This window comes from Heloderma suspectum, chromosome 8 (genome assembly GCF_057233095.1).
Source record: "Heloderma suspectum isolate Gila_16-S chromosome 8, 16-S_ref, whole genome shotgun sequence".
Taxonomy (NCBI): Eukaryota; Metazoa; Chordata; class Lepidosauria; order Squamata; family Helodermatidae; genus Heloderma; species Heloderma suspectum.
The window spans coordinates 25,563,361-25,580,965 of NC_139465.1; the positions used below are offsets into that span (position 1 = coordinate 25,563,361).

At 47.9% G+C, this 17,605-nt stretch overlaps 1 protein-coding gene across 1 annotated transcript; it reads right to left on the minus strand.

Annotated features, from left to right (window-relative positions):
* Positions 1-5,402: 5,402 nt before the first annotated feature.
* CTRL (chymotrypsin like) lies at positions 5,403-16,858 on the minus strand. The gene is made up of 7 exons (XM_084813225.1): positions 16,778-16,858; positions 15,489-15,592; positions 12,154-12,233; positions 10,112-10,193; positions 8,091-8,271; positions 7,490-7,623; positions 5,403-5,700 (listed from the first exon to the last, which is right to left on the minus strand). Exons 1-7 carry the CDS (start codon positions 16,830-16,832, stop codon positions 5,539-5,541), a joined length of 798 nt encoding a protein of 265 aa, XP_084669351.1. The 5' UTR covers positions 16,833-16,858; the 3' UTR covers positions 5,403-5,538.
* Positions 16,859-17,605: the final 747 nt, after the last annotated feature.

Sequence of the window (17,605 nt, forward strand, 5' to 3'; positions counted from 1 at the left end):
CTAGCTGTGACTTTGGGTTGTTCAATAGCAAGGATCTAATTCTGCTGTTAGCCTCACATGATAAAGGTAGATGAGCTTCACCTATGAGCCTCACATGATAAAGATAGATGGAACACAGGGCTCGTGTACTTGGAAAGTTTGATCTAATTCTGCTACAGTGGGATTGATGCATCTCTGTAACTGAGCAGAAACGATTTCTCAGGCCAGAGTGACATCTAGTGGTTCAGGATACCCTCATTCTTTTGTTAATGAGCAGGCTCTTATTGATGCTTGGCTTCATGCCATAAATTACAATGACCTAGTTTGCCCGATCAAAACAGCCCACCATGGTGCTGGCATGCACTGCCAGCTTATTTAAGTCACAGTGGGCTGCAGCACATGTGGGTGGCCAGTTTGAATATTCAGCGCCTGGCCACGGCTTGTCATATTGTGCAAACCCAAGCTAGGGTTAAACATCCCTCATAGAAGCCATGGTCTATTGTTGGGTTATGCAAGGGCTGTTTAACGCTCCCATAACCCATGGTCCCCGAGCTGGCACAACACGGAAAGATGTGGCTGGTTGTTGAATATGCAAATCCTGGATGGCCCACACCACAGCCTGCCATGGTCTAAATAAGCCATGGCGGGCTGTTTTGATCGTCCAAACCAGCACAATGGTTTCATTTTAGGTTTTTTGGCAGTTAGATGCCCCTGTTAAATCGCATGTCACTAAAAAGTATTGCCCTGTACTGGGGCCACACAGGTCTTCCCATTGGCCTTTGTGGCGTGCATGTGAGTGCTTCAGAAGATATCCTAGGGTGGAAGAGAAATCTCTCGTTTCTCTCTGTCTTCTACTGCCTATTCTGGAAGTAGATTACTCGTTTGGGCCCACGCTGTTGCCTGAGGAGGTCACTGTTACCTAAGCATACAGGGTGAGGGACGTGCTGTATGTGAGGTGGCTTCATGCAACATGCCAGCCAGCCATAGAGAGAGACAAATTGGTGGAAAATTGGAATGTTTTAAAAAAGTATAAGTTTTTAGGCCAAACAAACAAACAAACCCCTTATAGCCTCACACTTGTGTCCACCCTGGGTTCAGCAGAGCAGTTGGCACATACTTTCTTCTCTCCTGCTCTGGGTTCATGCCAAGACATAGCTGCCAAGCTGATTCGTTGTGTGTATTTGCTAAAATAATCCTCAAGATGGCGACATCTGGCTATGGAGCCCTCTCTAGATTTTGAGATTGGTCTCTGCCTTGCACCGGCCCTTCCCCCCTTGTTGGAAAAGCAAATATTGTAAATATATCGGAACTTAGCATTACTGTGTAAACCCTCCCCCCACCCCCCGAAAACGCAGATACTGTGGTGTGAAATCCACCTATCCACTGGGAAGTGCGATGAGGACGGTACCACTGTTGGGTTCTTTGCTGTTTTGCTAATATGGGGGGATCTCAGAGACATAACTGGAAAGGGGGAGGTGGGGGTGTGGTGAGCTAGAGGAGTGTCTGGCCAGGCTGTGTCACTGGAAGTGTCTGTTTCATGTTTTGAGCCTGGGCATCAGCAGATATCCAGATTGCTCCCTGCCACTTTGCAAAGTGTGCTGCTCTTTGGATAGTACGTCGAAGTGGCATTGTGCTTTGACACCAGCCAGCAGGGTTGGGAAAGCCTCTTCCTCTGGGACCAGGGACCTTGGGGCAACTTAAACGAATGAGGGCAGACTGGAGCCTGGCATCTTCCTGTTCCATATCCATAATGCCAGGAAAGTGCACTTCTATTTAGCACCTTGATTTTGAGGACAGTGTCCTTTGTGCCTTGAAGCTTCCCCTCCATGAGTCCAAACCTGCGTTTACAGATGGGTGGAGGTTTTCTTGTCTTCATATCCCCCCTGAGCAAACCCTGTGATGGCCAGTTGTAGCAGTCTGAAGCTACCTTTCATCCAGGGAGCCTTCCTGTTCGTCCTTTCCAAGCCAAAGTGCTGCTGTTTTGAGTTGCACTGGGATGTTCCCACATGGAGTGGAGTGCTCCCCACCCCCACTCCCCCCTGGTCTCAAGTACGCTCATGGGTGGAGGTCCCAGAGTTCCTTTGGCTCACACAAGTACTTCTGCAGGCACACCAGACTTCCTCTCCCCTTTCCCTCTGAACTCTTGCTCCTTGTGCTGCACTGAAGGCTGCTCCCAAGAGTCCACTGAGTTTCGGGGCGGACCTTGTTGCACAGCACTGGGCTCCATAGTCAGAAGGGGGGGCCCTCCCCTCCCCCCAGGTTGGTTCATAAACGGTCCTTTGGGTCCTGCCCATTGAGTGTGCCTGAGACTGGTAGGCCAGGTGGAAAATGTACTGACCGCCTGTGCCGATACCAGCTTGGGCAAACAGCAGCGTGTGTAATGGAGTCAGCCCAGATAGCGCAATCTACATGAAGGAACATTTCCCCAAATTTCAAATGACTCTCCCCCCACCCTTTTTTTATATTCATTTTGCTTCCCTTGATGCTGTGGAGCCAGCAGTTTCCGTTCAGGCGTGGCTTTAGTTGCCACTTCTGCTCTGCTGACAACTTTATTCTGCAGTTGAAGAGTTTGTTGTGGCCACTTTCTTTAAATGCAGATACCATTGCTGCTGGAATATACTGTGACTGCAGCTCAGGCTCCTGCATGAGCTGGCCTTGATGCTTCCTCTGGCCCTGTTGCTGGCCTATGAAGGACAGCCTCTTCCAGACTGCAGGTTCCCCACTCACTGAGGGCCAAACTGCAGATTACAGCGCCAGTGCCTGCCCCGTGTCATGTAACGTACTAGTGAGCTGGGAGAAAACATCATGCATTTCCCCACCAGTAGTAGCCAAGGTGGGGAATAACAAGTTGGGGGGGGTGGCGGCACAGGGAGGCCATTTTTAGCAGACATCCTGTGTCTGCCATAGGATGTAGTTTGGCCCTCAGCCAGCCAAGCCTGTGAGTGACCTCGGACTCCTGTCAATGAATACCTCTGGTGGCTGAACATGGTGCTGGGGGGTGGAGATACATTCTGGCCAAGGCTATCTCCCACTCTTTCTGACACACGCTAACCCAAAATCTGAGAACATGTTGTCTTGATTGTAGTTGAACAAAATGCCTCGTACTTTTTGTTTAATGCCAATATTAATGAAACAGCTGAGATGGGCTTCAGGGGATTTGTCAGTAGCGTTCTGCAAACAGGAGAGCAGCAGAAAAAGATTGGGGGGAGGCGAGTATGCACCTTTTACCTGACATATGCATCTCTGCCGTAACTTTTGAAAAGTTGCCTGTGCCACATGCTCTGTACAGGTTTTTCTCTGTCTGCCAACTGGTGCCTTATTTAAACCACTCAGTCTCTGCCCTTGGAATTCCTAGGTCAAGATCCAAAGAACTGCTTCACTAGCAGTGCACACCAAACCAGTCTTCATGCTTGAGTGTACCTGCCTCTCCTTTCCCCTCCATGCTGTGCTACAAACTGCTTTTGAAACTTGGGCATGTGTCAAAAGAAGTTTGATATGGCACAAGGGCCCACTGTTCAAACAACGTTAAAAATCGCTCACGCTTGAGCCATTGGGCCATCTCTAAAGCTGCTCTTTGGATCCCATTGCTAGTATTGATCACTCACAAGCAGAGACATTGCAAAACATGTGAAGCCCACTGGTTGACAGGAGGGCCTGAATGAAAGACCTAGGGCATCCTGCTTGCCACTTTGGCACACCCCCCATGGTGAAAGATCTCTCGCTTGCTCCTGCTTTCCCATTGCTATTTTCCTTCTGCCTCATCTTTGCTTTGGCTGCCCCAGTGCCATAAGGTAAAGTGTTGGATGCAGATGTTTTAACTCAGTGGTTTTCAAACTTTCCAAGCCCCTTTCCAAACCAGCTTGTCTGCAGAGGAACTGCTGCTTGTCTGCTGAAGAACCCCAGCACACTGCAAACAGTTTGGGAGCTTGTTGAGGGGCACACCCTGAGCAAGCATTGCTCGCCAGGCCTGGAACACACCTACTGTTGGCTGAGCGTTGCTGGGGATGATTGGTAGCAACAGGCAAGTTGTCTTTTAGGGCATCTTGTTTGCCGCTGCTGATTTTCTCCCTGAGGAATGCTTTGATAAGCTTTCAGAGGGTTCTCTGGGATGCATATCGAAAACCACTGCTTAAAATAAGTTAAGTCACACTATTACTCTCTGCATAGTAGCAGGTGACTTTCCAAGGATTCTGCACTCAAGCTGGCTTTTGGACTGTGGAACCCCACCTCCTGGCATCCTCTTGCCTGCCTTTAACCTCCCGTGTATGTTTCACTCTTGACACTTCAGTGCCTCTTGGAAGTTCCCCGCTACAGGTTTGAGGAACTTGTTCTGACTTTGCAGACATTTTTCTCTTTCATCACATCCAAGTTGCCAAAAGGGATTGTTCTGAGCCTCTCATTCCTTCTCAATGGGACAGTGGGCTGTTTCTTCTTTTTGTCTCAAGTATTCACGTCTGTGATTTTTTTTAAGTCTCTGGTGCCTTTTTTTACACGATGGAATCTCTACTTTTTTAGAGTGTGATTTGATACATGGCAATTAACCTGTAATGTTGGAATTAGTGTATAGAATTATTTATTTTGTGTATTCAGTTTTTAAATTTGTAAATGTATCCTGTTTATGTAGTAAAATGTTGATCCTCACTCAGTGTTTGGTGGACCTCTTTGGGCTGGCTGGGTTGCGGTGGCTGCTTTAGTGGCTGCATTGTGGATGAGAGAGGTGGTAGTGCTGTGTCTCCAGACTGGAGGTGCTAACAGCTCCTGTGCATGCTAGTGGAGGCTCAGGCATGCTTTGTGAAGCCCTCTGAGGCGGCACAAAAGCCCCTCATCTATCCTGTATTTTTCTGAAGCCTGCACCAATGCTTGCTATCTTACTCTTTTGAGATACTTACAAAGCACAGGATGGGATACCGTCCACATCTTGCCCAGGTGAAAACTAAAGCAAAATGGCTTGTATAATATGACTCTGTTCCAGGTGTATATTTCCTGACTGGGGGTTCTTCAAGACAAGGCTTTTACTATGCAATTGCTCTGCCTCATTCACAGAATTTTACGGGAGGTCCAGATATTATTGGCTTCAGTTTGTAACCCTCCTGTGTTTTCCCACTACTTCTGTTTTCTTTCTTACCAGAGAAAAACGATTAAGGGGAAAAAAGAAGACAGAATAGCTGCACAATGCCTTTTGAGTGTTAGCACTAGGAGGCCTCTGTCTGGGAGCACCCTGGGAACGACACCTGAGAGTTGCCAAAGCATACAAGGGGTAGGTTTTCAGTACCTTAAGGTCCTGCTGTGACCCATGAAAGTTGCACCTGGCCTGGGAGTTCATTTGGTTTGCAACAGCTACAGCAGCTGGAACCAGATTCGGAGCTGCAGTGTGGGCATCTGAATTTATGTACTGGAATACTGCATTGACGAGGAGGACGAACCAGGGTTGCAGGGAGAGGCTTTATTGCATTACTTTCAATGAAAGATGCATATGCTACCTTGGCCGTGCTGATTTTCTTTGATGTCTTTCCTACGTGGAAAAAGCCCTGGCAACAGCATTTCTGGCTTTGGGCATCATCAGTTGTAAGCCACCACTTGCTCGATCCAGTTGTGGAATTGGGAGACACGGGTGTAGACAGCAGGAGCCTGGATGTTGCAGTTTTGGGTGCCCCAGGAGACGATCCCAATCAAGGTCCATATTGAGCCTTTCTGGCACACAAGAGGGCCACCAGAATCGCCCTAACGGGACACAAAAGGGGCTGCCCTTAAAAACCTTACCAACTCCCCGATGAGTGCCTTTCTGCTCATGCTTTGGCACCCTAAGACGTTTGTTTTAGACAGGGGTGAGCAACTTAAGGCCCGCCGGATGTTTTCGCCTACAACCCACATGATCCCGCATCATTGGCTATGCTGGCTAGGGGTGATGAGAGTTGTAGGCCGAAACAGCTGGAGGGCCACAAGTTGCCCACCCCTGGTTTAAGAGAAGGAGCAGGAAGGACAGGTGCCCTTGCTTCAGCTTTTGACCTCAGCCAGGAATCTCACCGGGTGACTATCAGTCCTCCCCTTGTCTGTAATATATGGGGAATAGTTCTTGCTTTATTTGCAGGAGACGATAAGGATTGCCAGGATAATGTATGAGAATACTTGGTGTGGGCTTAGGGAAAGCACTGTATAAATGCTTGAGTTCAACATGAACGGTGCTGAGATCCACCTGAGTTTGCAGCGTTTGCAGGCAAGCTGCGTAAGGGACACAGATCCTGGCAATTGGTCAGTGGATTGTTCCAGGAGAACCAGCACAAGTTGACATCCATGTGGGACAGAGTATGTACAGATATGATCGCGCCAGCCACCCAGACTGCATTTCCCATCCCTCTACCCCCTTGGGTCATCAAAGTGATGGCCGCCAGCCTAGTTGGCTTTGCGACAGGACTAGACACCTTCATGGACTATCGGTGGCTATTAGCCATGACAGGTGGTACCTGCGACAAAACACTGCACTGTAAATTCCAGATTCCAGCCAAGCAGCCATTCCCCCTTCTGGGATATTCCCTTCCTGCTCAGTTTTCTGCTTTTCTCTTCCAATAAACAGCATTCCATGCTCACTGGGCATACTCAGCCTCATTGGGCTGTTTTCAGGTTCCTCCCCAGCAGGGTATTTTCCCTAAAGATATTTTGTACTTCTGTGAATATTGGGGTCTCCTCCAGCCCTGCTAATACCTCCCCCAAGGTTGTGCATAATGCTGTTTTGGCTACATAAGTATCCATGCTTGGGGAATGAGTTCGCTATTAGTATGTAGGAGCGCAACTTGTAACTTCCATGATGCTGGGAACGATCAGCAGCTTGCCTGATGGCAGTGCTGAAGGGGTTGTCTCACGCCCTGCTTGTAAGTTTCCTGGAGGTATCCAGCTGGCTGGAGTACTGGATTAGATGGGCCTCTGGTGCAGTCTAATGGAGTTCTTTTGAGCTCCCCCATCTTACGGTTCCTGGGGGAGGGCGCATAAGATTTAAGCCTGAGTAAAGGGGGATCCCAGTAGCATCCTCTATCTATCCTCGTTGCCTGCATGCAATCTGTGAACGTGGGCCCCTGATGGTGCTGGGCTCCGAAAGGTAGAACGTTTTGCTAGGGAAGGAGATTAAAAAAAAAAACAAGGGCTTGGTTACATGGGACCTTCCTCTGAAGTCCAGACACGCTTTGGCATGGAAACAGAAGTGTGAGAAGCTCTGTCTGAGAAAAGCGACATGATTCCCTGTGCTCTCATCCCACCTTTAACGTGGATCTGTGCCTGTAGAGTTCAGCCTGTGTTTTTCTGGATCTGCCACGCCCAGGTGAACAGGCTGTGCAGAGGTGCCATGTGCCTTGAGAAACTAAAGGGTGCTGATGTGTACTCCCACTCCTCCCCAAAATAAAATCCACCTAGGGCCGTACCCATGCTTTTGGAGAAAAGCACTTCCAGCAAAGTGCCTCCCTCTTTACCCAGTACCGCCCCCCCCCTTGCGCTCACTGTGCTGTTGCACCAGCACTCTTACCTGGCAAGAGGAAGCGCCGGCAGCCCCAGCGCATATCATGGAGCTGGTGATTCGGCTGCCCCAGTATTGCTGGCACTGGTTCACAGTCACCAGGGGAAGAGCCACTTGCTGCAGCTTGGCTGCTAAGCCACTTGCTGGTGAAACAAGCAAACCCCCAAAGGTCAGGCCCAATCAAGGAAAAGGGACCACCCACCCCTTCCCCGCAGCTCTCTCTGTCTCCACTCCCAATCACATGCCCAAAAGCCACCATCAGGATCGAGGCAAGAGCGTGCTTTTTGGCAAGGCATGGACTGAGAAAATAAATACTCCCACTCTTCCCCTCCAGCCTGTGCTGGCAGTTGCAGATTAGGGCACATCTCCTGATTTCATTCCTCCATTCACAGTGCATTAGGGTGGCCAGAAGCAACAGGGCTCCTGCACATCTAAAAGTTATGTAGAAGCTACACCTGCTGAATTTCCCTCCTCTGCTTAACAGTTGTGCAGGAGCCCGGTCCTCTGTTGCATCTAGCCGCCCTATAATACTCTCCAGTGAAGACTGTCTCATCCTTTTGGGCCATGTCATCATTTCCCAGCCTGCCTTACCCCAAACAGGCCCACATACCAGTTCCACTGGTGCGTCCCCAACCAGTGGTGACACACTTCAGCCCTGGGGGCAAAGTCTCGGTGGGAGAAGCCAGGCAGACAGGAGATACACGGTCATTCAACTGGGCAGGGGAGGACAACTTCAAAAGGGTGATGTCGTTATTCAGGTTTCTAGAGTCCCAGTACTGGTGAGTGATGGCCTGGAAAACATCATCCAGAAATAAAGAGGGAGACATGTACATGCTTGAAGATCTCACAGGCCTCTCTCTTTCCTTCCCCCCCGGATCCTCACAGGGGCTGTTGAGATAGCCAACAAAGGCCATCCAAGCCAGGGATGGGCAGACTTTAGACTTGTGGAATCTACTTTATTTTTTGGTAGAACCCGATGGTCCACCAGCCGGAGCAAGATGCAAAGTGGCTCAGGAAGGCGAACATAGAATTGTGGAACAAGGTGCCTCTTGTTCCACACATGCTCAGCCCAGAAATTTGTTTTAAGTACCAGAACTGGTATCACATATGTCTTTTCACACATAAATCCATTCCTGCTTCTCCCTAAGCTTCCTTGGTTTTAGCAGTCTAATTTAGGAGGAAAAAAATATATATATATTTTGTTGAGCTGTTGTTGACACATTGGGAGTTGGAGATCCTTGTTGATCTACTGCAAATCACCCAGAGATCTACCAGTAGTTTCTGACGTACTTTCTGCTCACCCTGATCCAAGCCTTTATCAAGGGATGTTCTTTGAGCCCTTTTCCAGAAATATCAAGGGATGGGCTCATTGGATGGCTTCTTAACATCTTTTCTTAGCTGGCAAAATAACTTCCACCATGAAAAACAGGGTTATGAAGAGCTGGATGGAGCACGAGTGCATGAGATTGTGAAAATTGCTAGGTTCAAATGTAGAGACATCTGCTAGATCTATGTGTGCTTCCAAACAGCAGGCTCCCAGCACTACCTGTTAGAAGGGATTGCGCAGCCACTGTTCTGTCTTTTTCTCCTTAACAGATTTTCTGAGGTATGAAAAACGATGGAAGAAGTGGTCAGGAAACAGGAGGGTTACGAGTAGAAGATGAATGTTGTCTGGACCCCCTGTAAAAATTCCATGAATGAGGCAAGGTGATAGCACAATAAAAGCAACATCTGGAAGCAGTGCTGCCCAGTGGATCATAACCCACAATGGTCTATCACATCACACCACCATTTTCTCTTTTTGTTGTTGTTAAGGCTCTTTAAAAGATAAAGGAAAATGGAAGGAAAAGAGCGAAGGGAGAAGGAGAAAAAAGAATGGATAGTGTTAAAACAGTTAAAAATGGGCCTGTGGTTGCAGGTTTGGATTAAAGGTAGATTCTCCTGGGCCTGAAAATGTTGAAGAAGATGGTGCTAAATGGAAACAAGTTACTTTCCACAGTGGGGAGGGGGAAAGGGAACACAGCACCCATTGAGTTCTGTGGCTCTGTGGGATGAACCTCAAGAAGGAGAAATTATTTTAAAATAGGGTCCTCTTATAAGTCACACATGATAATCAAATCAAGGCTGGGTAGCGGTTAGGGATGGGCAAGCATGCAGTGTCTGAGCTTGTCTGAGCTTCTCTGAATTCCTCCTTGAAGCTCAGTTTGCCTTGGTTGCATTCCCAAATATGAGAGTCTTCCCACCCACCCCATCTCAACTGGGGGAAAATGTGCATATTTTATCAGGGGAAAACATGCATTTTTAAAAGTGTGCACCCAAAATGTGCACTTCCCACCCATATTATAAAGTGTGCAAATGTGGTTTTGGGGGGGAAATATGCACTTGCAAGTGCGCAGTTTCGAACGTGAATGCAAGTTTGGGAAATTGCAAAAATGTCCTGAGGATTTTGCTCCTGCTCATGTTCATGTTCAGGGTTGTGAACATGCCAGGAATGAAATTTTCATACATCCCTAACAGCGGTGGCCAATTGTTTTAAGAGCACCTAACTACTGCTGGTAAGTGTTCTTTCTGTTCCCAGTGTGCTGCTCCTTCTGAGTTCTTATGTGGCATGGCACAATATAACCAACTCACCTTGGCAATGGATCTCCTCTGGATTTTCTCTGCTCCAGAGTTTCTGTCGTACTCTCCCAGAATAACAAAATGCGACCCAGGTCTGGAAGAAAGGAAAATTCTCAGGAGGCTGCTATTGATGCACACGCTCCCCTAGTATGCTCTTGTGACACTGACACACACACGCACACACGCACCACCACCAATAGCTGCACATAGATTTACTACATAATTTAAGCTCTTATACTTTGACAGAAAAGAGATGAGCTGAGGGCAATTTTAGTAGTGCCTTTAAGATCTGTTCTACATGAGGCTGTTAATTGGCCTGTTAATCAGCTGTTGAGCTGCTATATCGACTTTCAGTTTTGTTGCCGAATTGAGATCCAAGTACTATATAAATAGCATTTCCTTTCCTGCTTTTCCACTACATAACCTCTAGGTGGCACTGTGGTATAGTGGAATAGCACAAATACACAAGTGGAAATGGCGTTTTCATTTGCTTTTATAATTAAACGCCACACTTTCCCTGCTCTAAAAAAACTCGCCAAAAGTGCTCTTTAGACATAGAAATGAAACTGGAAGGTCATGTTGTCACCTAAAGAATACAGAAATAACCTTCATTAGAGAATGATGAGTGCACAATAAATGCCTCATGTAGAAAAGCCCTCAGCAAATCTAGGAGCAGGGTGAGATCAGCTGGGTGTGCAAGAAATGAGGAAAGAGATTACATAAACTCATCCCAGAAGTGCTAAATAGAGGGAGAGATGAGAAGCAGGGCCACTACATCAGGCTCCTTCCATTCCTCAAGTGTCTCCTGGCAGCAGCCAATCCATGCAGCAGAAAGACAAAGAGAAAGAAAGCAAGGCCCACTCCATTGGCTCTGGTGAGAGGCCAGCTCTATTTGTCTCCTCCTCTGCCTCAACTGTATCTATTCCAGCAGTTGGTCATAATAACCATGAAGCAATGTTAAGAACTGATGCCTGAGGTAGCATGTTCCCCTCTTCCTTCCTCATCCTTTTTCCTTTTGTGTTGTGTCTTTTAGATTGTAAGCCTGCTGACAGGGACTGGCTTGTTATTTATCTTATGCAAGCGGCTCTGGGAACCTTTTTGCCTGAAAAGCAGGAGTAAAAATGCTTTAAATAAATATTACATCAGAATCTGCTTCTAGCTGAAACAATTGGAAAGTACCAGTTGGCTTCGCATTCTGAGGTTATTTATTTATTACATTTTTGTTTCACCCTTCCTTTAAACTCAGGGCAGCATACATGGTTACCCCTTCTCCCCCCACCCCTTTTCTCCTCACAATAACTGTGAGATAGGTTGGGCTGAGAGACAGTGAGTGACTTTAAGTCATCCAGTGAGATTCATGGTTGAGTGGGGGTGATTTAAACATGGGACTCTCTGGTCATACTCCAACACTCTAGCCACTACCCCACACTGCCTCTTGGAGATCCAGATAAGGCAGAGAGCAGAGACATCACACTGACAACAAAGGTCCGCATAGTTAAAGCAATGGTATTCCCTGTAGTAACCTATGGCTGCGAGAGCTGGACCATAAGGAAAGCTGAGCGAAGGCAGATAGATGCTTTTGAACTGTGGTGTTGGAGGAAAATTCTGAGACTGCCTTGGACTGCAAGAAGATCAAACCAGTCCATACTCCAGGAAATAAAGCCAGACTGCTCACTTGAGGGAATGATATTAAAGGCAAAACTGAAGTCCTTTGGCCACATAATGAGAAGACAGGATACCCTGGAGAAGATGCTGATGCTAGGGAAAGTGGAAGGCAAAAGGAAGAGGGGCCGACCAAGGGCAAGATGGATGGATGATATTCTGGAGGTGACGGACTCGACCTTGGGGGAGCTGGGGGTGGCGACGGCCGACAGGAAGCTCTGGCGTGGGCTGGTCCATGAAGTCACAAAGAGTCGGAAGCGCCTGAACGAATAAACAACAAACCTGTCTTAACTGCTGCTTGGATTCACCAGTAGTTTTGCATCAAGCTGTTGAAGAAGACCTTCTTGATAACCCACAAGATGCTGCCAAGAAAATTGAGTTTTTCTTCTTACCTCACACCACAGTGAGCAGCAGTAACAACCCAGTTCGCATTGATCAGGGAACCGCCACAGAAATGGTTGCCGGAGCTAGTCTGGAAAAAGGAAAAAGAAAGGAGGTGCCCTTGGAGTAAAAAGCAGCGAGAAAACGGAGGCCCTGCTTCGTAGTTCTGTACCTAAGGGCTGTGGTGGCTTCAGGGTAGGACTTTGGGGCAGGAGCCCAGGGACCCACTCAGCAGAAGGAGAACCCTGCAATGCAACTAGCCTGGCTTACCACACTTCGAAGGAAGTGACGTACTACACATTACAATTTCAAGTTTGAGGGACCCATAAGACCATTAAGTCCAATTACCTAACTGCACTAGTGCCTCCTGGGCAGGGATCTTGTTCCTTATTCCCACCCCACTCCCTCCTTCCTCTTTGATTCTGTCTGGGGACTGAGCAGAACAGGAAAACTCTTTTGTGTCAGCCCTTTTAGCCAGTACCTTTCCATGGCTGCCCAAAGCTCATCATATGAGAATTTGGCTCATCTCTGCTAATGCTCTCTCTTAAAGGATGGCATTGTTAAAGCAAACTCTCCCAGATTATTTCTTGTTTTCCAGTGACCGTGAAGAGTCTCCTTTTGCAGTCAGTGTCTTATGCCTTCTTCTAGGTTGACCAGATGAAAAACAAAAACAGGGATCCTGTACTTTTAATTGTTGTGTAAAAGAGGGAATAGGAGCACATGTCACTTTTCTCAACTCTCCACCTCTATGGTGCAACATGTGGCACGGGCCAAAATTCCCATTTTTACACAACACAACAATATGGGATCCTTGTGTCTTAAACCTGGGGCCTGATTGAGCCAGGACCCGCACTAAACAGATTTGAAGATACCGATATCACTCATGTCCACTTGTGTGAAAGAGTTATATACTTTATTGATGGAAGATGGATGCAGATAATAAAAGCAAAGAAAAGCTTACACATACCCCTCAATTGGTAGATCATGATCCCCTCAACTGGTGTTGCATTCATTCCCTGGATGCAACCGGCACCACCTCGAGGGCTATTTCACAGAATCATAGAATAGTAGAATCATAGAATGGTAGGGTTGGAAGGGGCCTACAAGGCCATCGAGTCCAACCCCCTGTTCAGTACAGGAAACCAAGTCAGAGAATCCCTGACAGATGGCTGTCCAGGCTCGTCTTGAATGCCTCCAGTGTGGGAGAGCCCACTAGGTAATTGGTTCCATTGTTGTACTGCTCTAACAGTCAGTAAGTTTTTCCTGATGTTCAGCTGGAATCTGGCTTCCTGTCACTTGAGCCCATGATTCCGTGTCCTGTACTCTGGGATGATCAAGAAGAGATCCTGGCCTTCCTCTCTGTGGCAATTTATCTGAGAAGGTGGTCACTTTCCCCCCTAAGGCACCCTGTCTGCTTCTGTCCCCATTGCATTCAGTCAGCCTGTGCTCCAGGTGAAAGGCTGCGTGACTCAAGTGTTCTGAATTCTCTCTAGCTGAAGCTTATCTGTCAGGTTTTCAAAAACCTCTTCTAGGAAAGAGGCATCTTTAGTAGTGTAACCTGGAGGATAAGGCTCTGAGTGGTTCTGTATTGCCAACAGATCCCAAGGTAGTATGCCTCTGAGTTCCAGTTGATGGGGAACATGGATGGGAGGGTGCCGTTACACCCATGTGCTTGTGAGCTTCCCATAGGCATCTGATTCGTCACTGTAGGAACAGAATGTTGGACAAAAAAGGCTTTTGGTCTGATCCAGCAAGGCTCTCCTTATGTTCTTAATCTAATCCTTATGTTCTCCATCTAGTCCAGCATTCTTTTCACACAGTGGCCAACCAGCTGCCCACGGGAAACCCACAAGCAGGACGTGAGAGCCAGTGTGGTGTAGTGGTGAGAGTGTTGGACTGGGAGCTGGGAGATCCGGGTTCTAGTCCTCACTCGACCATAGAAGCTCACTGGGTGACTTTGGGCCAGTCACAAACTCTCAGCCCAACCTATCTCACAGGGTTGTTGTGAGGATATGGATAATGGAGAGGAGGAGGATAATGTAAGTCGCCTTGGGTTCTTTGCAAGAGGAAAAAAGGCGGGATATAAATGCAATAAATAAATAAAATAAACAGCCCCCTCCCGCTCATGTTCCCCAGCAACTGGTGTACATAGTCATACTGCCTCTGATACTGGAAGTAGCACATAGCCATCAGAATTGGTAGCTATTGATAGCCTTCTCCTCCAGGAATTTGTGCAATCCCCTTTTAAAGCCATCCAGTTTGGTGGCCGTCACTACATCTTGTAGAAGTGAATTCCATAGTTTAACTGATAGTTAACCCTGAACTCCAAACAAGAGAACTAAGATGCTGGTTTGGGTAGTCTGCAGAACTTATGAGAATGGTCAAGATGTAGAGCAAAAGTCAACAATGGACTCTTGGACCTTTTTCTAGGGTGACCTGGTTGCAATCCAGAGATCAATGCCATATTTATAAGGTCCCCACTGAAGCCAGAGATGAGGCTGCTATTGCAGTTTTTCCCACCTGTGTTTCCTTGGGATCTGTTGCCCACCCCTGCTAAAGCAAGCAGAGTATATAGCCACAGACAGGGCAAAGGCCAAATGACAGGATGAGAGAAAAACAGGTAGGAAACATAGACAACTCTCACTCTTCAGTGGGAATCTTCATTATTTAAGCAACAATTGCCACATGGCAGGCTGGGAACCCTATTTTTTTCCAGCCCTGTATTGCACCAGAATATTTAACTAAAATATATGATGGATAATGGCACAGCCCTTCCCTTTCTCTTGCCTTTTCCATAGAGTTAGAAGGAAGCTTGGAGGTCATCTAGTCTAACCCCCATGCTCAGTGCGGGAACGGCAACTACAGCTTCCCTGACAGATGGCTGGCCAGCTTATGTTCAAATACCTGCAATAAAGCCCACCACCTCCAGAGGCAGTCTGTTTCCCTATCAAATAGCTCTTAGCATTAGGAAGTTTCCCCTAATGTTTAGCCAAAACCACCTATTGGTTCCAGTTCTGCCCCTGGAGAAGAAGTCTGCACCATCTTCTGCATGACATCCCTTCACATATTTTGAACCCAGCTCTCATGTCTCCTCTTCTCCAGGCTGAATTGGTTAGATTAATCCATTATAAATCTTTTGTCTGGTTAAGAAGTGTCTCCCCCTTACTTGGCAGGTGAAAACGCAGGTTTAATCCTGAAATCAACTGACATCCATACAATTATGATTTAAATTATTGCTCCTGAGGAGTCCCTATGGCCCAGTGATTAGAGCTGCGTCTTTTCTTCCTTCAGGGCACTGAAAGAGAGACCCCACCTGCCTCCCCAGCCAAAGGGGAGACAGCCTTACCTGCAGGGATACTTGCCAGGGCCAGGAGCCTGGTACTGCATTCTGTCCATTTACAATTTTCTCTATGCCCCTTACATTCGGTTTAATTACTGGGTTCCCACAGCCTAGGAAGCAACAAGCGGCCACTGTTAAGATTAGAATATAGCATCCTTGCCTTTGTGCTCCAGGCTTTAGAGTCACTCCAAGCCCGGTTCTGGGTGGTGTCGGCAGCAGCAGCTCAATTGGCTGTTTGCAGTAATGTGTAGCTTCACTTCCAAATATCCTACATCTGTGCAAGCAGTTGTGCTATAGGAGGAGTGGGGAAAGAGGCTCTTCTCTCAGAGTTGCAATTCCAGCTTGCAGCTGAGGGGCTGGCTGGAAAGAGGCAGGAAAGCTCTCTCTCTCTCTCTCTCTCTCTCTCTCTCTCTCTCTCTCTTCTCTCTCTGTGTGTGTGTGTGTGTAAAAAGATGATAGGAAACCCCTAGGCCTGCAACAGGAAGTTCTCTTCCCTTTCCAGTCTGTTCCTCTTTCCTGTCAGAGCATAAAAAGAGCCCTGTTGGATCAGACCAAGGGTCCATCTAGTCCAGCATTCTGTTCACACTGTGGCCAACTGGCTGGCCCTGGGAAACACTCAAGCAGGACAGGAGTGCAACTGCACCCTCCTATCCATGTTCCCCAGCAACTGGTGTAGGTAGGCATATACAATACTGGAGGTAGCACATTGCCATCAAGACTAGTAGCCATTGATGGATTTTTCCTCCAGGAATTTGTCCAACCCCCTTTTAAAGCCATCCAAATTGGTGGCCATCACTACGTCTTGTGGTGGCGAATTCCATACCTTGACTAGGCGCTGCGTGAAGAAGTCCTCCCTTTACCTGTCCTGACTCTCCCATCAATCAGCTTCATGGGATGACCCCGGGTTCCAGCATTATGACAGAGGGAGGGAAATGACTCCCTACCCACATCCTCCACGCCATATATAATTTTGTACACCTCTATCATGTCTCCCCTTACCCTCCTTTTCTCCAAGCTAAACAATCCCAGCTGTTGTAACCGTCCCTCCTGGAGGAGTTGCTCCAGACCCTTTATCATTTTAGTTGCCCTTTTCCGCACTGTTTCCACTAAGTACATTAGGCAGGATGGTCTGTGAATCTGCTTCAGTGGCCATCTTGTGTGTGTTGTGGGAAGGAAACAGTAGCTCCCTGCCAGCTATGTGCTCCATCAGTCAGGAGGGAAAGAAGGAAGGAAGGAGGGACGGACCAAGGGTGGCACAGGGCTGAGCTGGTGATGGGTGCAGTGCTGCCACTCACCAGAAACCGAGCCAAGGAGGGCTAGGTAGACAGCAGCTGCCCACAGGAAAGCCATTTCAGTTGGTACCCCTAGGGAGGTGCAGATTGCCCAGTGCTGCCTCCTATTTTATACTGGCATGGCAGCTGCACTCAGGAGCACGTTGGCACCTGCACCCTCTGCCCCCACCCACTCCAGTCCTTGAGTTGATAATAGCAGCAGGCCAAATTTAGCCTTGTGTTGTGGGCAAGTGCAATGCCAAGAGGTTTCTCCACCAGGACCGCAGAGCTGCTAACAGCACCTGCTTCCCCCAACTGCCTCCTTTTGGGGGCTGAATGAAAAGCATAACATTCAGAATTAGTTTTTTCGGTATTTAGGTGCTCAGCCTTAGAACAACAGGACAGGAGGCAAAAGCCTTGTTTCGTGGGGCTCCCTGCTTGTCCAAGTGGACAGAATTTCCAGGGGTAGTGCTGCCAGGTTTGGATGAGTGACCGCTGGAAACTGATGGCATCTTTGTCATATTTGCTTTAATTTTTGGAAAGCGTGTGTAAGCGGAGGCAAGCAGACAACCCTATAAGGCAGCAAATCAACTACCCCACATCAGATCTCTCGAGAGGAAGACCCTGCACAGCAAGTGCTTCCTTCACCTTAAGGGTCCCCAAACTCTTTGGGCCGGTGAGCATATTCTGATATCGGAGAAACTGCCGTGGGCACCGCCACAAAACAGCTGCCACGGTGGTGGTGGTGGTGGTGGTATGGCTATTCACAAAATGGTTGCTGGGTATTCACAAAGGACAAGTAACTTGGCCAAGAAACATGAATACAAAGGAGAGGCTGAGTCTCAATGCACA

What these genes read in the sequence shown, in the direction of transcription:
- CTRL (XM_084813225.1), bottom strand. Translation starts at nt 16,832, where the DNA reads ATGGCTTTCCTGTGGGCAGCTGCTGTCTACCTAGCCCTCCTTGGCTCG. An exon ending in AGAGGAGATCCATTGCCAAG is followed by an intron (nt 8,272 to 10,111) that starts GTGAGTTGGTTA and finishes GATGTTTTCCAG; the next exon opens with GCCATCACTCACCAGTACTG. An exon ending in CCGGCGCTTCCTCTTGCCAG is followed by an intron (nt 5,701 to 7,489) that starts GTAAGAGTGCTG and finishes GTGTCCCGTTAG; the next exon opens with GGCGATTCTGGTGGCCCTCT.